The 25,867-nt window shown below is 37.8% G+C and overlaps 1 protein-coding gene across 1 annotated transcript in view; it reads left to right on the forward strand.

Moving 5' to 3' along the window:
* Positions 1-25,867, forward strand: part of LOC104512362 (laminin subunit alpha-2-like) — a gene marked incomplete at both ends in the record, with an annotated part of 60,858 nt that overhangs the window by 6,932 nt on the left and 28,059 nt on the right. The window contains 4 exons of the mRNA XM_010155309.1: positions 2,337-2,450; positions 5,267-5,395; positions 8,380-8,507; positions 21,247-21,458. Coding sequence (XP_010153611.1) covers positions 2,337-2,450; positions 5,267-5,395; positions 8,380-8,507; positions 21,247-21,458 — 583 coding nt within the window. The remainder of the gene's footprint in view (positions 1-2,336; positions 2,451-5,266; positions 5,396-8,379; positions 8,508-21,246; positions 21,459-25,867) is intronic.

The following is a 25,867-nucleotide window of genomic DNA, read 5'->3' on the forward strand; positions in this document are numbered from 1 at the left end:
AAGCAGCATATGGACTCTTCAACCAACTGGTATTACAAATGCATGAAACTATCACAATTAGAAAGAAAACAGCAGTTATCTGACCTGTGCACAAGAAAGCTGGATCAAATTATCTGAGTTAATGTGGTTGAGTTTCCTCTTGTATTCCCAGGGCTTTGCCATTTGCCTTGCACTCTTTTAGGATTGTGTGTGTGTTCTTGTGAGGATTGTTGCACTTCAGTTTGTTCCTGTTACAAATAGTAACATGTACATGTGCTCAGAAAACACCATCTTTCCTGAAATTTCATTAGTTCACATGGAACGTGTTCATACAAGTATACATATGATTAACTAGCTCACTTGGGCATAGCTTAGGGTAAATAGAAGCCGAAAAAAGAAAAAAAATCTTCAAAAGCTTTGCCTTTAAGGAAATGGTTTCAAACACCAAGATGTTCTGCTTCACAAAACTACAAACAGTGTGCCATTTACACAGGCACTCTAGGCATTTGCTTGTCAGCTCTCCTCTTCTTTAAAATCTTCTATGCTTTTATGTGATATTTAGGGCTTAGAGTCTAGTTTCATGCCAAATGCGGTTCCTTGTTGCTGGGGCTACATAAACTAATGTAGAAAGAAGGCCTGAAGGAATTAATGGATATTCCTATCACTTCCAAAATGGTACAGACAGAATAAAAAAAGTAGAGAAATACTTTGCCTACCTTGGCTGAGAAATAATTTTGCGGTCTGACCACCTTCTGCTCAATTAGTTGAAGAAAAAAAGCTGGATAAAGTGTTACTGTGCTTCAGACCTGTTTTTTTAACTTTTACATTATTCCTCTCAATTCAGATTTAAGTATGATTTCCCAGAAAGCAGTTGTAAATGCCCTGATTGCAGACGTTTCAATATCTACTTGTGTTATAGAAGATGAAGGACTTGGGAAAAATTCCTGCCTTGATGTTGCTGAAATTTCTCTGTCCAATGTTGTGTCCTTCAATGCTGAACCTTTCCTCCAATTCCAGTTCCTCAAATTTAGTATTTATATATATATATATATATAATCATATTCCGCAAAAGAAACAGTGTATATATGTATATAGATAGCTGTAAATTTAAAGCCTCTCTGCACACCAGTGGGCATGGACAGTCTTTTATTTCTGCCCTGGCTGAATGATTAATTTATTTTAACCTGGTTTTCTTTTTCTTTTTTTTTATTTTATAACTTTGAGTTTTGGTTGTATGAGTTTTATTAAGAATCCATAACCAAGAATGAACAGAAGGAAAATTAAGAATAATGTCTCTGGTTTTGGAATGTTGTTTGTGGTTTGTTTTTTTTTTTTTAAAGAATAATTTTGATTCATCTTCAAATTACTTTCATGTTTTGCAGCAGTAAGACAAAAAGGGCCATAATCTTTTTTTTTTTTTTAATAAAGGAGAATCATCTTGTTACCTTTTTGGAGAGTGATGTGAAGGGGAATATATTTTCTTTATGTAATGATACTTTTAGTGTATTCTACCACTACAAAACTTTGTATTAGCCAGGTGGTTTTGAAGGTCAATACTGTTATGTACTTTTTCCAAATTATGCAAAATCCTTTGACCACATGTGCAGCCTTATTGGGGAAAGAGAGTCTGCAAAACTATAAAGCCATTTGTGAGTTATATAGTAAGGGAGACTGCTGTTTGACATCTTATTATGAAGAAATGGAGTAGCTGAATTTTTGCTGATGAATTACAGTTGTACAATATCACCTTTCCTAGGAAAAAGCTGGCTATGCATTTAATATTGATCTGAATTTAACATTTTAAAAAATTAAAAATCAATTTACTTTCGTAAAAGGAAATTACTATACTTTATATTTAAGAAGCACAGTTTGTAAATAAAAAGGTGGCTTTGTTTTCAGTCTGTGCTTTATTTCAGTGTAGCTTTTTGTGGGACTCTAGCAAGAAACACTAAATGATATTTTAATTGCTCTTTGTAGCTGAACTTCTCAGAAAGGCTTCTTATTGTTTGGGGGTTTTCTTCCTTCCTCGCTCCTTCAATATTTTGCCTTCTGGCTTTTTTTCAATCTGTACCTCCTGTTTTGATGCTGTCTTATTTCAGTTCTTCATTTCTCTGCTTTCTTTTACCGTTTCAGAAGAATGATCAAGTTAAGGCTTCCTCTAATCTCACACCTGCCAATAAGGCTAAGGTCAATGCAAAGCCAAAGAACCAGGAAGAAAAATTTACTAGAGGAATGCTGGCATTTTTATTAATGTGACAAGTATTTTTTTGTGTGTGCAAGTATCAAATACAACAGTATTTTTAAAATCCCATTCTTTTCTCTGTTAAAGACAGTTTAAATTTGATCTTATCTTGCAGTCTTGCTGGCCTCGACACAGACGTGTGAATGGCACAGTTTTTGGTGGAATCTGTGCACCATGTACGTGTTTTGGTCATGCAGAGTTGTGTGATGATATCACGGGAGAATGCCTGGTAAGTGTCACTGCAGGTAACTTGATGGACCTGGCCAAGATCAATTCAGTATACCTGTGCAATTGAATTAATGACTGCTGCAACTGGAAATACTCAAGGAGAAACACAAAAACAAACAAACCACCAAAAAAACAGTGATTAGCAGAAGAGATCTTTATGTTGAACTGTTGCTGAAGTTAATGAACGCTTCATACCAGGATATGGTAGCTTCTGCAGTTAAACAAAAGGAATTTTTTATTCACATAGGATTTACGTTTTGAAATAGAATCAATAGTATAAGGTATGGCATGCAGAAAGCAGAAAATACATCAATATTCTTCCATGCAAGATTTATCTCCCCCTCCCATCTGTCTCCTGCAGCATATTCAATTTATACTATGTAGCAGGTAACTTTGTAAATTCTCTTCTAGTATGACAAGAAGATGTTAATGGCTGCCTTCATCTAAATTCCCACTAAACCTTGAAGAAACACTTAGTAAATTGTACTTTGAAAAATAATAAAAGCATATAATTTTGACTAAATCAAGGTTTTGTTTTTTTTTTTTCCTTAGAGGCTATGGAGATTTTATGTAGTTACCTACTAATTCAGCAATTAAATCTGTGATATTATCCATAGCAAGCCTACCAGCACACCACAATTTCCATCCTGTTCTGCAGCCTCTACAATGGGTGAATTATGCTGAATAAACTGTTCTGATTAACTCAAGGGCATTTTTAGTTTTATATTGTCTGACATGGCATGAAGCTTGAAACAACATTTCTCATTTCATTAGTCTTGCAGAAACACAATTTGAACCAGTGCCAGTTTAGTGGGATATCATACTCTCATTTCCCTGCAGAATTTCAAGCAGACTCTGTATTGTGCATGTTTCTAAATGTTCCCTTTTATTTCCTTAAGAAAAAGCTGCTGGGAAAAATCCAATATGAAAATTCAGGCTTTTTTTTCAATGTAATTTGGCACTTAAAATTGTCATTGGTCTTCCTGTTTTGCCCATACAAGATGTTTAATTGCATTGTAGTGCAAAACAAGATATCCTTAATGTGTGGATGAGTGAATTTCTCAAACCGCTTTTTCATGAATAGAAGCCTGAAATGATTCTCAATTTAATTATACTATAAGCCTTTAAGAACTAGCTAGGATAAAAAATATGGATGACATGGCAGTCATGCTTTGAACCCTTCAGTTACATGCAGTGAAAATGTTTAGGGTAATACGAATTTGTGTTACTCAACAAAGATAAAATTTATTGCATCAGTGACCATAGCCTCTGGCTACAATGTCTGTAAGACCAGTGTGTGATAAAATCAACTAACGGAAAAGAAAGGGAAGGGAGAATCCTGTGTAAGGCATATCATAACTATTGACTATTTTGCTTAGAGGTGCATAGCTGGATGCGAGTTCTGAGGTTGCTTGCTTCTGTGTCTTCAAGTTTTAGCCCTTGCACAAGTTCCCTCTGTGTTTTTTGTCTGCAGCACCAGCCTGGATGTGAGAAAAGGCTGTATAGTTATATACTATAGTGCTTTTGCACTTTTCAGCACTTGTGAATTATTGACTGAGACAGTAGAGCTCCCCCTTCTGATATTTGAAGGGTGCTGGTGTAAAGATAGCACTGACGAGGAAGTGGAAAATAACCAGTTGAAAATGTACTTCAATCTATACGCCTTATCAAGCATTCTGTATTTTATGGGTTCCGTCTGAGCTTATACTAGATCATGCTATAAAGTAGAGGCGCACAGGGAGCTTAAAATCAGTTCTGGATATTCTTGCAGCTTACTTTGAAAACACGGTAAGTGAAGTTAGATTGGTTAGTATCCATGCAGGCTATTAAATGCTGTTATTCAGTTTGGATCATAAGCCTTTTGAAGTGAAAGAGAGAGAAGTCTGAGTGCCGAAAAAGAGAAATGTTTCACATCAAAGGCATTCTTTCTATTGAGGTTTACACAGCCTTTTGGCCTCCTTATTATTATTCATGGTGTTTTTTCAGTAATACAACAGACAATTTAGGCACCTAATTTACTGATATGATACTTCGTTTTTGCTCTTCCTTAGCTTTGAAATGTAGTTGAAAAGCAGAAAAAATATGTTTTTGACTCATGATAAAAGCTCAAATCGTCTGCTTCAACATAAGCCTATATAAAAAGCTCATTTTAACGCATATCTTGCAGTAACCTGCAAAGCCCTTTGATCCCCACGGCAACCATATGGAAAGCTGCACGATACATCATTCTCGTTACCGTTGTGATATACATAACTGCTTTGGTACACAGGGCAAGTTTTAACATTCAGAAATACTCTTTTGTAGTGTTACACACACACACATTTACGATAACATTAGGAGATTGGTTAAACCTAAACCTTTTGAAAAGCAAATGTATTTCAAGGTGTTTTCATTCATTGCAGGATACTATGTTGCCATTAGTAAGCCCAGAGAAAGTAGATCTTTCTCCCTTCAGATATGCTCAAATTGCTAAGTGGGCAGTCCCCAGTGGCATCCATTTTGTATTTTACCCCTTTGGGTGTAAACAGCAAGTACCATGTAAATTGAGGACATGTGCTTTAGACAGTGTTTGTCACAGGAGTGACAAAATGTCTTCACCCACCTTCATATACATGGTAACACAATGATAGATCCCCAGGTAAATGCACTGTAGGCTATAACACAGGTGAAAATTGTGTGAAGCCTCTGCAACATCCCTATTGCATTTGTAACCCCAGGAAAGAGAGTCGTCCATTTAATCTTGACATTACGGTAGTTTGAAAATGCCAGAAGACCACATTCATGCTTCCAAAGATGTAATACTGTTGTCTCGTCTAGATGGCTGGGGAATATACTGAAATAGGCACCCAGGCTTACCCTTTTGCTTTCTTTAACCAGCTTAAACTAGCTGCTTCCCTGGTTGTCTCTGTGACAGATATCCTGAGGAAGGGCAGCAGCCTGCCAAAGGTACTATCCGGGACTCAGTCATACTCCCTGATTGAAGTTTTATTTTCATCACCAGGCGTCTATTCAGACTGTTTCTTTCCATATTGATATACACTCAGCTGCATATGCAGCTAAGCAGGAGTGGTTTTCAGTGTGAATTTACGATTCCTTGATACTGGGCATAAAAATATTCGTTTGGTTTCTTCCAAGGAGGGGAGACCTGGCTTGGTATGATGTGGTGGAAAACGCACTCCAGGACATCAGCAGTAAAGTCTTTAGGCAACAAGGTCCGACTCGTACATAAAATTTTGGACAAAAATTAATTTCAGAGTCTTGCTTACTCAGAGGTTGTCTCAGTGAAGTTTAGTGGTGTTTGGAGATGAAAGAGGTCCAGAAAATTGATGCATTTGAAATAGTCTGAGATCCAGTACCTTGAATTTGAGAGCGTAAATATTAGGGCATAAAATCATTTCAGGCCACGAAGTCTTTGGATCTGTGGAACAAAGCATTTATTTTACAAAAGCACTAGATCAGTGTGTTGCAACAAACTGTGTTTCCAAGGGAATAAAAAGAAAGAGTATATCATGAACTGAGCAGATTAAAGAATATCATGAGCAACTGTCTCTATATACAGTATTGTGACGTCAAAAAAAAAAAAAATCCAGGATTCCTATTAAGATGAAATTAATACTTCACTGGCTTAATCATGTTTTAAGGAAATAATCTCAGTATAATTAGATCGCTCAGACTAGATGGTGCTCAAAACCATTGCTGTACATTTGGCAAGTTTCAAACAGATTCAACCAATTGATATCAAGAAAACCCAAATTTTCACGAGTATTGATAACCTCTTCAGAAGGGCTAATAACTCATCTACTTCAGTACTTAAAATGACTCTTAAATTTGGCAAATTAGTATAAAGTTTAATGCATCACTGGAAAGAATTATGTCACCTCTGCCTAATCCATAATCCTTGTTTTTTGTCCTGCAAAATCCAGACTAGCTCAAACAGAGAAGTACAGAACCACACAAGATCATTATTTCTCAGCACCTCTAATGTATATGCAGTGCATTCTATGTTCAGATTTTGGTGCTGTATGTGTGGGGCCCTTTTTTAAATTTGTTGATTCATGGTGAGGAGGTACGCAGATACAGCGATCTGGATTGAGGAGAATTAGGCATGGTACGTGGAAATGACTAACAGTTTCAGAAAATAATTTATCAAAGAGAAGGTGGTCAGCTCTTTGTAACATGAATTGTTTTCCTACTAAATGGAAGGTTTGGGGTTTTTGTATTTAAAAAAAAAGAGAATATACTGCTCTATAAGAGTTGCATAGCTTTAAAATAGTATGTTAGCTCCTCTCACTTTAATAACATCCTTGACATGCAAGCTGTTCATATTCTTCAAAGCCATTAAGATATGTCTGAGGATATTTGAAGCTAAACTTAACACAAAAGAAGAATCCATTATTTTTCAGAAAAAGTACAAATAATTTGACATGGTGCTTTAAAAAAGTTGAGTTGCGAAGGATTTTTCTTTTGAAACAAATTATTTTTGGCATGTTGTCTTTTTAAAAGCATATCTTAATGTTCCTAGCTACTGTTTCAGTATGGCCAGTAGATTCTTTCTGAATGACAGCACTTGAAGTAACATTCAAATGGACTTAAATGAACTAATGAAGTAGAATTTAACCCAGCTAATGGTTCTAAAGCCACAATTTTATTTGAATAAGAGTCTCAGTAGTTGGTATTAGCTCACAATCTATCAAATATTTGAAAATATAATGTTTTGACTAATGCTTTCATTTCAAAGATATGCTGGTTGTATACACCAGCAATAACAATACACCTTTTAAAACAGCAAACGGCATTTCTGGAGACAGATGTTTTTGACTTCAGTGCACCCAGGACTGAAATGGGTATTGTGCTTTTTTGGCTGCCCAAATGTATGGCACTGTCTATGCAGAGTGAAATGCAAAATAATTGTGAAAATCATTGTAATCCTGGAAAGTTATGAAGAAGAAATCACTGTTCTTTAGAATAACACCATTTTCTTTATTCTTTATTGGTATATGTTATGTCTTTCAGACAGTAAGGTTGCTAAGTATCAGTCAGTACCATATGCAAGACTTATTAAAATGAGAAATCAATTTTAAAATGTTCTTAAAAATTATTTAAATTAAACAAGTTTGGAAATATCTACACCTTAAAAAAAAAAAAAAAAAAAGAATTACCCTCAAGCGTTCTTAAGCAGCAGTTTAGGTGAAAAAGGTTCTAGGTTAACATGGCCCATTGTCTAAATCAGATGGATTTTTGGCCTTTTCAAGTTGCCATATGTTTTTTCAGTCTATTCCCAAGTACATCAAGATGGCATTTAAGAGCCGAAAACGTTTATCCTGCTCTCTCTGTTTTCACACTGCGAAAGGACTACACTTGGGTATCTTGTGGCCAACAGCAGCAAAATTAATGGTATGGTGTATTAAGTAATTCAGGCTTTGGTACTGTTCACAAATATATTTAGTATACTGCTAGCCATATACCTCGTAAAATGAGCTCGTGCTTCGGATGTGTCAGGTATTTGTTTTTTTGTGGATAACTTTTCTTTACATAAAACAAAAAGAATATTTAAATGCCGACATTTATGTTTCCACCGTACAGCAGCCTTATTACCGTTTCAACTTGCTTAAAGAAAACTAACCTTCAGAGCTGATGTGAAATGTAATAACTAATTTTTATAAATTCTATATCCTGTTTTGTATTTGTGGGATCAACAAACCTTTTCACAAAATATGGCCTATTTCAAGACTGCAATACTTAAACCTATTTTGTACTGCTCTGAAGGTTGGTTTTCTAGAACTGTTTTTCAGCCAGCAGTAGAAAATGAGATTATATGTTGCAGGCCTCTTAGAAACTTGCTGAGAGGGTGGGCTAGGTGAATGACCTTGAAGGACTTCCCATCTGTAAGTTCTCTAATTGTGAACTTGTACTTTTCATTTTGTGCTTAGGACTGCAAACACCACACAGGTGGTTCATACTGTGATAGATGTCTTCCTGGCTTCTATGGTGATCCTACTAAAGGAACAGCTGAAGACTGTCAGTTGTGTGCTTGCCCCCTAAACATACCTTCTAACAAGTAAGATGTATATTTATTGCATGTTACACTTTTTCACTTTGTAAATTGCTTAACTTTTTAATTTATACTTTTGCATGTACATTTGAGATTTTTTGTGTTTTATTCAAATAATGTATTTTGCAATATGTTTTTTTATTTTCTTTTTATAATTGTACAGAGTGCATAGCTTCGCAGAGAGGCAAACATCAAGACAAATCTGGATGTAGGCTAGAAAAAACACAATCTGGATGACTGCTCTTTGAATGAATAACTAGCATTTGCTTTTCTATCCTCTAGAAGACTAGTTTTTCTAGTTTCAAAGCTGAATTTACAGATTTGATGTTTGGGGTTTTTTTGATAATTGAATTTCATCTGGCCAATATAAATTGATTTTAAATAGTGATTTCTTCTGCTGTTAGTTTTCCATTTCTTCTAGTCAACATGAAGTTAATAATGTTGATTCATTTGGAGTCTGAATTCAGCCTTCAATTTTGCAAGTGGAAATATCTTGACAGCATATCTCAGAATAATCACTATAAATTTGTTTTATTAAATAAAAATATTAGTGAAAAGTTAACAAAAACTCTCATCTAAGAACAAATGACCCTTCATTACAAAAGCTTGCCTGTGCTACTTGCTATCTGTAATTTCACAGACCACGTGGCTTGAACATGTTTTGGTTTCATCCCAGTCCGTACTTGAAAAATAACAATACCAAAACCATTTGACGTGATGTAGTTTAAGAAAACTGGTGTGAATCTTGTCTGGTTAGCTTTTCTTATGCATAATAAAATAAAAAAAGGAAATTCTGTGTATCTGTTTGAATTGGCACGTTTATTTTATGCCATTCAGGATGACTTCAGAGAAAAGGAGCTCTGTTGCCAATAGCACATGTCCAGATTACACAGAGCTGCTGTGGTGCCACACGTAGAATAGTTGTTCAGAAAGTTGAGTATGTGTCTGACATGCTTGCAGTGGTAACTAACGCTTGCCCAAATTCCAGCCACAAATTGAGTACAGCTCCATTCTGAAGAAAATCTCTGTTTGTCCATATAAGCATTTCAGAAGGACTGTAGGATTGTACTGGAAGATTGTAAACTACGCACAGCGGCTGCCCCATCCCCAGCTTTTAAGTAACTTTTAAGTAGCTCTAGGAGACAACAAATTCACTGGAGTAACTTTTTTTCTCCCTTCAGCCCTGCATCTTCCATTTCACCTCATTTTTCCCAAAACAGAAGTCAGATTCTGTTAATGAAATACAATTTACTATGTAAGAGTATAAAAAGTACTTAAGATTTACAGGGCAAAATGCGTGGCTACCATCCTCACAGAGGGGGAGCTCTGCAAGATGCAAACCAAGACAGGGACATCATCTGAATGGCAGTGTGCCAGCATAAGGCACAGATGAACCAGATTTTGCTCTGAAGTTGTTCAGGCTGCGACTGTTAAGGCTGTTGCCTACAGTGGCACTGTGTCCTATTACAACTGTACTGATGGGGGCAGGAATAACCTAAGCACCTATCACCAGAAATTCCAGGGGATTGTAGAGTAGGTGCCTGCCTTCCTGTTATCACAGCTCTTCAGCTGGGTTTATTGGATATACATGGGGTTATGATGTCTGCTGCTCAGGCATGATTCCTCTGATGTCCTCATTGCTTTCACATACTTAGTATTTCCTTGCATAGTTAATTAATTCTTTCTCTTGTTTGAGAGCACTGTACTGACAAAGCAGGAAGAACACCATCACGTTTATATCTTGTGCAGATGTGCAACAAACCAAGTCAAATAGATTGAGTTTAGGTTTTTATTGGAAAAATGCCTGGAGACCTCTATTTCGTATTCATCACTGTTCTGGCTGCTTTACTTTCCTTCTTTGAAATTGAAAAGAGAGTCCCTTTTTTAATATTTAGTCTTCTTGAAAAATATAGATACAAAACGCACGCAGAATATAAATGTTCTTGAACTGTGAAACTGTGGGAGTCCTGAACCCTACAAAGCTTAGCCCTGCATTAGAACTGTGCAATAGCTTCCTATCTCTAAAATGGACAAAAACATAACTTTGAACATCCTCAAGCCTTGTCGAACTCATTGTAAGGTTTAAACTGTCATGACTTTACAGTTCCAGACTAATTATGGCCGATTGAACATGAGCCAGCAATGTGCCCAGGTGGCCAAGAGGGCCAACGGCATCTTGGCTTGTATCAAAAACAGCGTGGCCAGCAGGTCCAGGGATGTGATTCTCCCCCTGTACTTGGCACTGGTGAGGCCGCACCTTGAGTACTGTGTTCAGTTTTGGGCCCCTCACTACAAGAAAGACATTGAGGTCCTGGAGCGTGTCCAGAGAAGGGCCACAAAACTGGTGAAGGGTCTGGAGAATATGTCTTATGAGGAGCGACTAAGGGAACTGGGCTTGTTTAGCCTGGAGAAGAGGAGGCTGAGAGGAGACCTGATCACTGCCTACAACTACCTGAAAGGAGGTTGTGGAGAAGTGGGTGTTGGTCTCTTCTCCCTAATGACAGATGATCGGACGAGGGGGAATGGACTCAAGCTGCGCCAGGGGAGGTTTAGATTGGACGTAAGGAAGAAGTTCTTCACCGAGAGGGTTATCATGCACTGGAACAGGCTGCCCAGGGAGGTGGTGGAGTCCCATCCCTGGATGTGTTTAAGAGACGGGTGGATGAGGTGCTGAGAGATATGGTTTAGTGGCAGACAGATACAGTTGGACTGGATGATCTCTAAGGGCTTTTCCAACCTAGTGATTCTATGATTCTAATTATTAAATTTGCTTATGAGGAAAAAAAGAGTGTTTTGAAGATTTAATGTGTTACCTGAAGGCTGTTAAAATAGTTGTTTTTCTTACTTTCTTAATTTGCAGTGAATTTGGTATGCTAGGGATAATATATGCAAACAATTTGGATTCCTTCACACATTCTTCACGTAAAAAAAATATTTCTACCAAGTCTGTCACTGTATACATGTATATGTCATGTTGTTTCTGAATAACCTAACAAGTGACTAAGTGATATACAAATTATAACTAGCTGACTATAGATTTTAATTTCAGTTGTATTTAATGCCTAACATGGCATGACAGGGCATCCGTAGGTCTCTAAGTGTAATACTGAGTTCATGGTGCATAGAGAATATTGTACATATAATGAACCTCTGAGATATACTTCTATATAAGAAATTAGTTTTGCCTTTTATATCGGTGTCTTATTTCTTTATGATGTTTATATTGGTTCCCAACACTCTTTTCACAGCTTCTGAGTCTTTTTCTTTGCAGTGCCACATAAGTTGGACTGTTCTGTCCATTTTAGAAATGTGGTGCTGATGGTGTTGTTCTATAGTTAAGTTAAGCTGACTTAATTGCTGCTCGTACCCTCTCCTGTATCCTAATGGCAGCAATTTCCATATGCAATCACTGAAGCCAATCATAAAACTGCCTTGTGAAGCACAACAGTGATAAATGACTTGCCATATGTCATGAAAGAGCAGTTGACCAAATCAGGAAACTAAAATTACATTGTCTAAGCTTGTTTTCTAGATCCTGGGCTATATTTTCCTCTTTTTGCATGTATCTCCATATTTGTACTTATATGATGCGAGTGAGATCAATACCCGCATTACAAATGGCATGTGGAATGCATGCTTGCCTTCTTCGTCTTATCTCTTCTCATTAATGCATCACTCTTAGAAACTGTTCTAACATTCTTAGTCTTTAAGGAATTTCAAATAAACTGATTTTATTTTTATTCCCCCCCCCCCCTTTCTATAAATTATCAGGCATTCTAGTATATAATGCTTTCTATGAAATGTAGATGTCTGGGATAATTACTGCTTTTCTCTTGAAGTGGCAATAAATTTAATATGTGTAATGAAGACTCTGACAGGAATGTTTTTTATTGCTAGAAATGGGAGATAAAAGGTAGCTCACTCAGCCTGGGAGGGTCACAAGTAAACTCGTAGCATGTGAACTAGAAATTTGGGCTGGTCTCAGAATTTTAGTATTTTCTTGGAGAATTAAATAAAATAAACTTTTTCCCAGGAGATGTTTTCTATAACGTAACTTGTAAGCCTATAGGAAGCTATCTCTCCTGACATAGACCTGACACATATATACCCATACTATGCATTCGTACTTGTCCCATGTCTTGACTGCTACTGAGATAGTTATCTTATGTAAAAACTGAAAAGAGTGATGATAAATCAAGAGGGATTAAGGTTTGTTGAAGCTTGTTTTGACAGATCAATACACACTGTTCATTAGGATTTATCACTAATGAGTAATGAGATCCAAAATAATGAGGAGAATAAACATTTCTCACTCTTCTCTCACATATTTGTCATATGCAGATGGCAATTTCTCAATATATTAATGTTTAGTGTTGAGATGTGAACTGACTATTAAGTCAGAGTAAAAATCAAAGTATGCTAGGTCTGATCATAAGCTTTAAAACATGGAAATGCTGCTATTAATTATTATTTCCTAGTGATAATGAGTATTTAATTATTGTTATCTTTAAAAATTATGCAGTTGAATTTAGAGCTTTTGGTGGATGTGGTACAGTCAATCTTGTACAGTGCTATAATGAGCTGTGATAGCATCTCCATGAAGTTTCCTATGTAGCTCTGAGAAAGAGTGAGGTTGGAACTGACGAGCAGGAGCTTATTTGAAGTCAGTCAGGTGCTGCTCCTGAGATTCAGTGATAATGTGTGCCTCTGAAAACAGCTTTCATTGTTATTTAAAAATAGAACAAACAATTATTGTTTCTTAAGTGACTCCTCATGCATTCGTGAATCTATTCTTAATGGAATGACATTGCAAAATAAGACAAACATAATCCTCATGGGAAAGAGGAAAATCCCAATACCTGGCTATGTTTACCTGACCTGACCTTCCCACATTTTTCTTACTGGTGTCTTACATCTGTGGGATAACTTGCCCTATGACAGTGTATTTATAAATTGAAATAATGTATAACGGGAACATAATAAAGAGTAACTGAGGTCAGATCACAGGATGGATGACTCCTGAGAAGTGGGGTCCAGTCACCAGCAAGTAACCACGTTACATGATCCTAATTAAGTTTTTATGTCTTCCCTGTGCCTATTATTTTCCAGAAACTTTCATCATATATCCTGCTTTAATTTATTTGAGGTCAGATTATGTCTATTTGTTATTGTAGCATGAACTTTTACCTTGAATATACCTTCTGATGTCCTTGTTAGAGCATTTCTATTCCTTTTCAAATTCTATTTTCCTCAGTTACAAAAATAAGTTTAGTGTGTTCTTTTCAGACAGGTGCTTTGTTTTCCTGTTGTCAATAGTCACCCCACTGTGCACTTGCTCCCATTTTTTTTTAAATTTTATTTTTAAACTTTTTCTGTTTTTCTATTTGGTTGACCAGAATAATTACCATTATTTAGATGAGGCCTTATGAAGGTGCTCATATGTCTCTGCCTCTAATTCCATAATGGTAGAAGAACAGGTTTCCTCTTCTTCAGCGCAGTGTCTTTTAGAGTGTCAGGAGGTTTCTTCATGACAGTGTGTTAAGGCAGAATGATTACAGAAAGCTAAATGCTAAACAATGAAGGAGCGCACTATAGAGTTAAACACGGACATTGAGAGGTGGTGCCTGCAAATGCCTACAGTATCCTTATTTATTAAAAATATAAGCTAAAAATAAGTAAAGCATAGCAAAGAGGTAAAGCTTTCTACTCTGCAAGCTGTTCTTAAACTTCGGCTTGCCTGCCTGGCCTGTTGCTTGAGGTCATGGGCACTCAATTTATTCAAATGTGTTCTCTGGGAAGCTGCACCAGATACTTTCCTTTTTGCCCCTCCCCTTTCTTGTTCACTGGGTTCCTTTCACAGCCGATTATACACAAAGTTAACTGAGCTTTCAAATCAGTTGTCCTTCAGAAAGATTTATATAGGGGCCACGTTATGTCATAGATTGTTTTGCCAGGCCCTCAGGGGCACAAACAAACAGCTGTACATTCCTGCCTTTTTAATGGTATCCAGACCACTCAGTGGCAGGCTCAAGTCCCATAATAACAGGCTATTGGGATGCTGCCATCCGTTACTCTATATTCAGTGTCGCAGAAATAGCAGAGTCATTCCAAATTCAATTTGCTGGAGTCAAACTTAAGCCCCATGTCGTAGACCAGAATCACTTTTTCTGGGCACTGTTTTATAAATTAATGATCTCTGAAGTGGGGAGAGCGCTATGCTGCTAACTGTCTTTTCTTTATGTTTCTTCCTTGTCCCTCTTCTTACCCAATATCAACAACACAGCTTTAGCCCAACATGCCATTTCGACCAAAGTCGTGGATTAATATGCGATGAATGCCCAGCTGGGTACATGGGACCACGCTGTGAAAGGTAAGCAAGCATCATCTTTTTAACCATGTGAGATCTGCAACAGAAGTATTGATCCCATGGAACTGTTCTACCTTTTTATTACTTCCCTGTCTCATCCCCATTCCGGCGTTCTGAAACTCACTGAAGAAATTCTTATGCATCTTCCTCTGGTACTGTGTCCATGCATTTGTATAACCTAGTCCTTGTTTTATTACTTTATGGTAGAGTGCAAAGTTTCTGAGAAGCATTTGCTGAGAAGTAAGATTCTTTCTTTAAACAGATTGTTCTAGCTTTTCTGTCACTCTCCTGAGAATTTTGTAAGTAATTTCTTTTATCACTTGACTGTTTAGAGTGTGGTGAATCAAATATGCAATAAATTACTGGTGCCTGTTTTAGAAAAGTTAATATGCAGTGAAAATACAGCTCTTCTAATAAGTTTGTTGATTTTATTTATTTTTTAAGAGAATATTTTTTGTTGCTTCTGGATTACTGTTGCATTCTTTATTTATCAGGTAGGACAAGCTAGGTTTTAATGACAAAAAAAAAAAAGATAATTCTTCTCTGTCAAATACATAGAAAAGCTCAGTATGTATTTTTTACACTTATCTCTCTTTTGTATAGGTAGCAGTAAGAAAGAATATGTATAGACTGTCTTTGGCTATAACTGGTCTGAGTGACATGTTAGTACTGAGGGAGAAAGTTCTCTCCCCTTTTTGTATCCTGTTATTCTGAAAGGATCACATGGAGAATTTAAATGAAACAGAAGGCTAGTGTGAATGCTGGTGCTAAGCTCCTGGGAACCCCCTTCCACAGGAGGTGAGACCACATAGACGACGGACATCATCAGTCTGTCTGCACACCTTTTCCTCCCTTGGGATTTCACATGGGTGGAACAGCTTTCAAAAGCAGTTAGTGTGCCAGGGGACATCTGCTAGTTGTGTGGATGTCGTGATGAATCAGCATGGGCTTTGACTCCATGAGCCCTGTGCCCTGTGAGCCTGTAAATGGCACCTTTTTTAAGAGGGGCAGGGGGGGGCAGATAACTGTCTGATACCTGGCTAGACAGTTATGGGTCATGAAAATATGGCACTTCTGGTTTAGTAGGCTTTGGCCATTCGGCACTTCCATGAGCTGCTTGTAGCATTTTCCAACGTATATCCTAAAAAAAGGTAACGCCTCTGAATAAAGACATTATATTCAGGCTGGAATGAGGAAAAGTAGGAATGAATCAAGAGGAAAAGCCAAGCAGGAATCTGACTGTATGCTGTGAAACTCCCCCTAGTCCTGTCTTCCCAATTTACATTTACAACTACTTCCTTTTAAATCCCCTATTGTGCTATATCGGTCCTAAAGTGAGAGTGCAGGCTGTCACCTGTTTCCACCCATCATCACTGGGCCTGCTCCTGCTGTGTGCTATTTCTGCCTGTCTTTTCCTGTCTGTCTTGGAAGTCATCACCTTCTTTCAGCTAGTGGGCTGTGAAGTTAATGACGGCAAGAATAAATCACATCGAGAGCACTTTGGTGGCAGTTTGTCAATGAAGGGTCATTGACAGCTTCCATTAGCAACAAGTGCTATTTCTGAGTGGAGCACAGGCTGTAGATGCAGTAGGACAGAAAATGACGAACTGGCAGACTTGGATTTTAGCCTGATTTCCTAAGGAAATGAGGCTAGCGTGATCTTTCTGTGCATGCCTTTCTGGCTGCCCGCAAAGACATTTGAACTTGTAGGTCAATTTCAATCAAATCTGACAGAAGGGTAGGAGGTCTCAATGATAATAATTGTTCCTGAGGGTTTCGTGAAAAGAAGTGGTTGAATAGAGGTTAATAGATCAGGACACGTCATGGCTAAGGGAGAGAACACTGTGTGAACTCACACCTGATTAAACAGCAGAGAATACATGAGAGAGAGAGAACGAGAGAGACAGAGAGAGATTATTAAATGTTCTGCCCGTAAGAAAACTTTCACAGGGCAAGGAAAAAGCAGTGCTGTGTAGCCTGAGGGATTACTCCCTGATGAATAGCAACATCCTGCAGCAAATAATCAGCTCTTAGCCTTGTAACTATGAGATATAAATCCATTGTGTCCCTGCCCATGGCAGGGGGGTTGAAACTGGATGATCTTTAAGGTCCCTTCCCACCCAAACCATTCTGTGATTCCACGATTGGAAATTAGGTCATTAATTCCAGTGCTCACAGAACTATTTACTTTTAATTGTAACAAGTTGATTGGAAATGCCCACAGCTGTCAATAATAATGAACCAGGGCAAGTATGTTGCCTTTTTCTATGAATATGGATTGTATAATTGCTAGAAGAGTTTACATTAATTTCTCTTTCATTTTAGCAACTGCAAAGTGGCAAGTGATCTGAGCCACATGATTCGTTAACTGAACAGTACTAAATTATCTTGAAGTACCAAGTATCATGAAGTGAGCATACACAGTACTGTCCTTTGGCCTCCAAAATCATCCTCTACCCTCTAGGGAGATAAGATATTTTATTTTATTTTTTTTTTAATTATTTTTTTAATAGGAGTTGTAAAATGGAAAAAGAAAAGGCTACTTCTCTCACTGAACTTTTCAGGAAAATTTTGCCTGAAGTGCTGTGTTCTGAGGGACCCAGCTCATGACAACATCAAAATAATTGCAGATATAAATGGGGTTTGGAGTTAACACATACCTGTAATTGTAGACAAAGCCCAGCTTCCCCATTTAATCCTTTTCTCAAGAATATTAGGTTTATGTTCTTCCTTTGCTCACTGCTCACTTTCCCAAGGGGTATGAGGTAGGACAGACACTCTCCTAACTCCATAGAAAGGGTGTATGTGAATGTCAAAAAGCTGTCCTTCGAGCCCAGCGCATTTACAGGACGGTGATACGCATTTGCCAGTTACACTGTCTCGATATAGACAAGAGCACACAGTTTTAGGGAAAGGAAGCAAAATGGGCAAGACTCTAGCTTCTCCTGTAATGCTCTTTCATTTATGAATGTGGTTCCAGTGACCTTTTCCTCCTAGAAGGAGATGAGAAGTCAGTGTAACATGAGTGGGAGGAAAAGGATGAGCTGGGTTGTGTCCTTATCCCCATTCTTTAGTTCTAGCAAAGAGTGCCACCAGCCACGGTCCTTTTTGAGTGCCTTGGCTTCAACGTGCTGCTCCTTCTAGCTAGTATAATTCTTCCTCTAGTGCCAGAAGTACAAGTCTCTATTGCAGTGCTGATTGGAAACTTCGGGGAGATTTGATACAAATGTGTTCACAGGGTTTCACATTTGATACAAATGTGTAAACAGGGTTGTTTACAGCTTGCAAAGGTAGGCGCTCTGAGGTTAGAAAATTCAAGATTTATAGTTGGTCACACAACAGTAACATCTGTGGTGTGCACCTGAGTTAAGGGTTTTAACTGCATGTTCACAGGCTATTTCTCCACAGGGCTTTTGCCTGATTGCATACATAGGTTGAATGCACATAAGTTTTAAAGCAACTATAAAAATAGTATTTCCACACTTTAAAGTGTTTGGATTTCCAGCCTAAATTAACTGTCTCAAATTTTTTTTTTGTTTTTGTTTGTTTGGTTGGTTTACCCAGTAAATAGAAAGAAATGTATAAAACAGGCCTGTGTTTGTGTGCATATATGGTTGTATATGCAGCACCATACAGGCTACTATGAAGAAGATTAACTCCATCCAAGCAAGACCCCAGTACACATACATAAACATATTTATATAGTAGCCCTGTATTTGACGTTGGTTTTGCCAAATGAAAAGTGTCAGTCACAGACACACCTGTGTTTGAGGGCCAAGGTGAGTGTAGAGGAAGAAAGAAAAAAATGGAAACAATCTTTCTTCACTGCTTTTACTCCTATTTCTGTTTATTTTTTCATCTCAGAGGTGTTCTGTTGTACTCAGCAGTCATTTATTTAGTTATGTATTTTGTGTAATACATAAATGTTTTTTCTGTGCCACACACATTATTGTGTTCTTTTTTTGGTTTGGTTTTTTTGTTGGTTGGTTGGGTTGGTTTTTTTTGGTGTGAACTTTGCTGAACATGTAATGCTTTGAACCTCAGAAGAGTAACTGAAGTAGAAATGTCCTTAAGAGAATAAAGATGAAATTAGAGAAAGTGGATTTTGTTTTTTTTTAATCTTCCCTTGCAACTTCAGTAGTGGGAGAAAAGGTGGAAGAATATACACATAGATACTCAGTTTTCTTTTAAGTGTAACTGGTTTACTCCTACCTTCAGGATTAAATCTGGGTTTGGGCTTATGTACGTATACAAGTAGAACATAGCTGTATGATGGTAGTGGGTTTTCATAGTTTTAATTAGCAGTCTAAACTGATGAGAATACAAAGAGGTATACCAGGTCTCCTGCTATTAATAGAAGGAAATGATTAGCAGTGCATGCCTCACAAATCCCTGGTGTGTTTTTTTGCTGTGAACTGCTTGCTGAATTTCTGTGAAAGCTATCAGATACAGAACTAACCCCTAAATGAAAGTAAAAGAGGAAAGTGAATACACATCAAGTGAAGTCAAATAGATTAGTAGTACCAAAAAGTACAGATTTATGACAAATACACCGGTGAGAAATGACAAAGATCTCACCAAAGCATGGGTGAAGTTCACACATCATCCATTTTAGGTAAAATAACATAACTGCTTGAATTATCCAGTTACTCTTTGGCTTTGATAAAACATGGCTATTATTTGACACATGTATTAGGAGACAACCCTGGCCTTTTTAACTGAGCTACCATCGCTGAAGAAAGCCAACTTCTTTTGGTGAAATTAAGCTCAAAATCACTCTTTTGTGATTGCTGAGATATCATCCATCTAAGGAAAAATAACCGTTTCTTTGCAGGGAATACAGGGAGGTACAATACATGGCTACATTTGTGACATGTTGTGAAAATAAAATGCCTGAACTATTCTAATGACAAGTTTTTGATGTATGGTTGCTATGAGGAGGTATTTGTGAGAGATAGCTATGCTAAAGGAGGGAAGCACAGTGGGCTAGATCGTGAAAATTTTACTCATGTTCTTGAGTGCTTACGTGCACCCAAACCTATTTATATGTTGTTTTCATCTGTGATCTGCACTGGGTATTTTTGGAGTATGGAGAAACGCTACTTTTTGTAATATTGTACTACAAGAAAGTGTTCCTTTAGATCCAACTCCTCCTTAGTCTCAGTTGCCCATTTTTATAATATTTGCTAATGATAGTGAATAATACTTAATAAATATTTAGATGGCTTTGTTTAGGATCCAGCTGGAAGCTTCATGAGCTCCTCTGGATGCAAGGAAAAGGATGAAATTGATGAGGAGGGATAAGGGTGAAAGCACAGTGGAGCTCTGCATTCCCATATTAGGATGGTACTTAAAATCCTTGCTCAGCCATACCATCCAGTACTATTGCAAAGCAGAGAGGCTATCTATGTACATTAGAACTGCATTCAAATGGACTTAAAAATAGTACAAAACATTCATTTATGCAATGTGTTTTAGGTACTTTCTGTTGCCTTTACACTAACTGGAGTTCATCTGAGATGCACATGAATAACTTAATTAGCTGGAACTGGGCAATTTTTCTTTTTCTTGACTATCTACAAGTTGCTTTTACTGTGAAGTGTGAGCAAATGTAATGGAAAGGGAAAGCAGACCAGAATATAAATAGGAAATAGGCTGTGAGATGAGTAGAAATTTGCTTCAAATACACACTTGTGTTAGGTCAGAATCATTAACCTGTTTTACATTTTACTCACAGGTAATTGCTGGTGGTCAGGGTGGAAAAGAAGGCGATAGTTTTAAACATCTCTGTTAAAATGAGACGCATATTTCACACTGACATAGTTCCTGTGGTAATGAGCAATCTTTCTGTTACCTGCCCATGCACAGAGATTAGCAATCTGTTGATTAAACAAATTTGACCAGGCAATAGATCAGGGGAGGACCTTGTTAAGTGAACAAATTCATGTCTGTATTGTTTTCTAAACCTGTTTTTCTAAACTAAACAAGTTTTTAAGGTAGAGGGGAAAAAATCATCAAGCTTGCTGGTAAATGAGTACAGTAGACATGGTGTGCTGAAATACAAAGCCTATCTAACATGGATCTGAATTCCTCTAGTGTGCCAATAGACAGATTTCTTATTATGCTTTGTCTCGTCCTCAGTGCCAGTGACAAGATTTTTCTCCCACTGAAATCTAATTACTAGCAGAAATGGCAGGATTTCAGCTGGTAGTGTATCTACAGTGTTGTTAAAAAGGAGGAGGGAGAGAGAGAAAACGCGCTTAAGAAATACTTGAAAGAAGATCAAATCCTTTTTGGTGATTAGTGAGGCAACGAAATTAAATATTTCTACTAAGAGGATTATTTAAGGGTCCTAACTGGTGATGTCTTTTACCTTAGGTGTGCAGAAGGCTATTTTGGACAACCTCTAATACCAGGAGGATCATGCCAGCCATGCCAGTGTAATGACAACCTTGACTTCTCCGTTCCTGGCAGCTGTGACAGCTTGTCTGGTGCTTGCCTGATATGTAAGCCAGGTACAACAGGCCAATATTGTGAGAGGTGCGCTGATGGATATTTTGGCGATGCTCTTAACGCAAGGAACTGTCAACGTAAGTCACGAACTTTTACAGCTCCTGACAGTATTGATCTCTCCTATATCCATGTTCCTAAGAGGAAGACTGTGCCTCTGTACGTGTGAGCAGGAGATACGGAGTACTTACACCTCTAGTAATGATAGTGTTTTAGTTTTATCTGCATCTGGAAAGGGAGAATTCAAAATAAATAGAAAGAAGAAGCTATTAAAAACCTTCTTGCTGTAGGTGAAGCAGTAATGAAGGAGAAATGAAAAAAGCCTGTGACGGTGGAGCATTGAATGGATGCAAAAGGTTATACTAAATGTCAGATGTACAAAAATAAATACGAATAAATGAAACGATTCCATAAGAATGCTGTAAGCCATGCAGGGAAATCCCATTTACTAGTCAGATCAGTGCTGAAAGGAGGGAGTGATATTTCAGTTACTGTAGGGTCCAACTTTGACAGAACTTGTGACCTCCTTCCCACCTACATGACCTTAGTAGGAATTGGGAGCTGCTGCCTCTTAAATGGTAAGATTCTCCCACTTCCTGCAAAGTAGAGTCTAAACTCTCCTGACAAATTTCCTAAGTTGCTTTGGAGGAAGATGCGTGGGACTGCAGCAAGCTACCATTTCTCAGCTGAGTGGCGGCATGTTTAACTATGAGCCCCAGCTCATCCTTCCCCATACCGACTGCAAGCAGTTGTTGAGAGCAGATGGGAGATTTGGTAGGAGCAGGAGCTTCTGCTTCTCTAAGGAGGCAGTGGCTCTTTCCGAGCTATTGCTGGCACGGTTCAGAATGTAGCTACTAAGCAGAACAAGTGCTTTTACTATAAAACCATTCATCACATACCCTTCCACCCCATTCTGAGGAATGGAATACATCAGGTTGTAGACTGTTCTGAAAGAGCAGAGTATTGTACTTCACTGTCGCAAGGATTTAATCCTTTTCTTTCATTGGAATAAGCTCAAAACAACTCCATCCAGTACAAAGGTGTTATATCAGGATGGAATTATGCAAATAAAAGAGCTGGGTCATTGTCTTACAGCTGTGTGTGTAGGAACACAGGGACCACTTCTGCAGTATATGTTGCAAGTAAAAATGTCTAAGTCACTGGCATCGATTACCAGAGTTTGCTCTGTGGCTTGCAGTTTGACAGTGAGAATGCTAAGTTCTGTTGGACCACCTAAGACTGCATGGGAGCCAGCGAGGTGCAGAACATCAGCAGGTTTCTCAGCTAGTGCTAATAAACACTGATATTCATAAAATCATAGATAGCCATGAAGACATATACCCATGTAAATGCTTTCTGTACCTGCTTTATACAATGCTGGATAAAAGTTGGACAATCACATATACTCTCTGCACGAGTTAACAGTTCCTGATGAATGGTGCCATATAAGTTAGGGTGTCAAGTGTGTAATGTGATGTAAAAAGGAAATGTATTTCAAAAATGATAGCTTGTCACCATTCCTGAGGCATCGAGAGGACTGTTGCTTTGAACATTTCTACAATAGTGGCAGCTTTATGGGGAAGAGATGTAATATCAAGAGATTTCAGAAAGCATACAATTAAATAAAAATATTAAAAATAAATACATATTTAATGTAGAATTAGAAGCTTTGCTTTTGTTGTTTGTACCACTGACAAGGAGAGCCCCCTAATGTATGCATAGCCTTGTGCTCACAGTTACCTTGTATTCATCTACTCTTTCATGTGGGTTTTCTTTTTTTGCATACAATTTTTTATTTCCTTTGCAGACTTCCATGAAGTTTGCCCTGCAGCTACAATATCAGAGGGACTGTGCCTTTACTTTGTTGTTTTCAATTTCGTTCCTTATTAAAAAGCCAAATCCAAGGGTATTGCAAAGCATTAATTTTGCTTTCAAATTATTGTCTGAAATGTTTCTTGCTCTCTCTCAGTATGGTGCTGTTGTCATGTGCATTAACCATCTCAAACGACAGGACAACTTTCTATCGCTAGAGCGTCTCGATATCTTGGTGTATGCATATAAAAGAGTACATCTAAGAACACTGCACAAATGTCCTGGGCTTATTTTGATGTGATTCTAGTAGGGTTTTTTTGGGGGTGAAACAGCATAGTGTACTGAAGCCAATACCTGCAGGTTGTGCTGATGGTGGTAGAGCTAAGTGACATGAGGTGAATTAAAGCAAATATTCAAGTGTGCCTATGGGACAGTGCATAGGTACTGCTGTTGGAGGTGAATAGGTTGATTATGAATAGACATGCACATATATTTATACAAATAGAGAAGGATCTTGACCAGTGTCATTTTGGGAGAAAGTAATGCAAATTTCACTGCCGGGCAGTATTATACTATAGCAACCGTTTGGAGGCTTGGGCAATAGCTGATTTTCCCAGTAGAGGTGAATGAATTGAAAGACTTCAGGTGACATAAATGCAATTGAGTAACAGCTTAGTACATGAATACAGCCCTGACGGTATATTTGTTCTGTATACTGCTAGGGCTAAGAAAAACAGAGTACTGACCTCCAAATTCTGCTTTTACCACTGCACAGGGTCATCTGTGGCTGAGTTAAGAATACATGATATGCCATTGTGGTAGTGTGTAATATAAATAGGACAAACTCCTCTGTTTATAAAATCAGTGTAAATTTTCTTTTTGATTCTTGTGGTGTCATATGCCTGATAAGCAAAATGATCCAAGTAAGACAGGCTTTGTTTTTTGGCCTCTGTATGAAAGGGCTGGTGAAATACTGTTAATCTGCATTGAGAATTGTGGTTTTATGAGTTTGGGCTAACACGTTATCCTTCGCTGCTGACCATTTTAAATAGAAAGATACTCAAAACATATATATGTGATACTCGTCACTCTGTAAGGTTTGGAATGTCAGCAGTTTTAAAACATAAATATTACTGTTGGAGGGCTTTATGCAGAATGAAAGAGGTAAATTATGGATTCAGTTAGTGTTGAAAAATGAGAGTAAAAGGAAAAGAGAAGCAATGTTAATTACAGCAGAAGTGTTTTTAAGTGTTTGCTTTTTTTAATATATTGCAAAATAGAAAGAGATCAAAACCTCTGAAGCTGTTACCAGACTGATGAGACCAAGATATTTTTGTTACTTATTCCAGAATATGAGACATCTTTGCAAATATTTAAGAAACAAGGCAATGAACAGACTGACAAGCCATAAAGTCACTTATATTTAAAAGAAGTAACTTTTGCAGAACCCCTCAAAAGTGAGAAGAACCGAACAGTCCTTTTCATTTACAATGGAGCAAGTCCAATAAAGTAATGAGGAAGATTGTGTTGTAATAGTCTAATATAGAAGATATATAACTGTTTTGTCTCAAATGGCACCTTGTGACATGCAAGTATGTGACCACCATGTGTTCACTGTTGGGACTCTTTCAGCGTTTCTTAAAATGAAGCTGTCACATTGAGAAAAAGACCAACACGTGTAGTCAGGGCACTACAGGAAGGCAAAATGTGGATGGGAGCCTTGGTTTTCAGAGTGCATTGATAATCAATATAGAGAGGTGGATTCATTCCCATCTGGGGTAAAAAAAAAAGAAAGGACATGCAATAACGATCTCATGCTGATGGAATTGGTGACTGCATGGGCACCTGATGACATCCCTGTCTACTGTCAATACTGAAGAGATGTTATCCTAATCTCTGCATGCCAGAAGAATAGTGGTCAAAGAACATGGAGGATGATAGAAACCTTCCCAAAAAATTCTCTTCTAAAACATGAGAACTTAGAAACAAAAGCTTTGTTATTTTCCTTAAGAAATCTCATTTCCTTTTTGTTGCCATTTTAAATGCTTAAGAAAGTGTTGTGATGAGTTAGACTAGTGAGTTGGGTTATGTTTCCCCTGGGAACCCTGATGCTGTTGCTGAGACAGAGGTGTCAGAAAGTCATGGGACCTCAGTTTCTTTTTCAGCTATACCCCAGGGTGAGGAGCTTTTTGGGGTTGTGGAGGTTACTGCCCCAAAACGACTTTCCTGAAGGTAGCATTATTCTGGGTCCTCAGCCTGCCAACGCTTCCTGCCTACCACATTAGCTAACACAGACTGGACCCCGGGGTAGGAAGACCAGCAGTAGCACTCACCCCTCCCATACCTGAATCCCCCACACACCCCGTGTAAGGGTATGTACCCTTATTTTTATTTTTTTTTTTTAAATCTCAGGTCCGCCTCCAAGTTTTGGGGCAATAGCCAGGCTGTTCTGAGAGAGCAGCTTCTGAGAGGGAGAGAACCCTGCTTACTCTACCACACCCTTGGTCCAGAAATTTGGCACTAATTAAAAAATAAAGGCAAAGTAATTTCTGCTTTAAAGCCTTATTTCTCCATCATCACATACTCAGTAATGTGCCCTAAACATTCTCTTTTGGTCTGAGAGGTACATATAAAACAAATTGCTTATGAAATGGAGGCAAAATTTCTTACGGTAATA

The sequence above is a fragment of the Eurypyga helias genome, unplaced genomic scaffold (assembly GCF_000690775.1).
Source record: "Eurypyga helias isolate BGI_N326 unplaced genomic scaffold, ASM69077v1 scaffold14877, whole genome shotgun sequence".
Lineage (NCBI taxonomy): Eukaryota > Metazoa > Chordata > Aves > Eurypygiformes > Eurypygidae > Eurypyga > Eurypyga helias.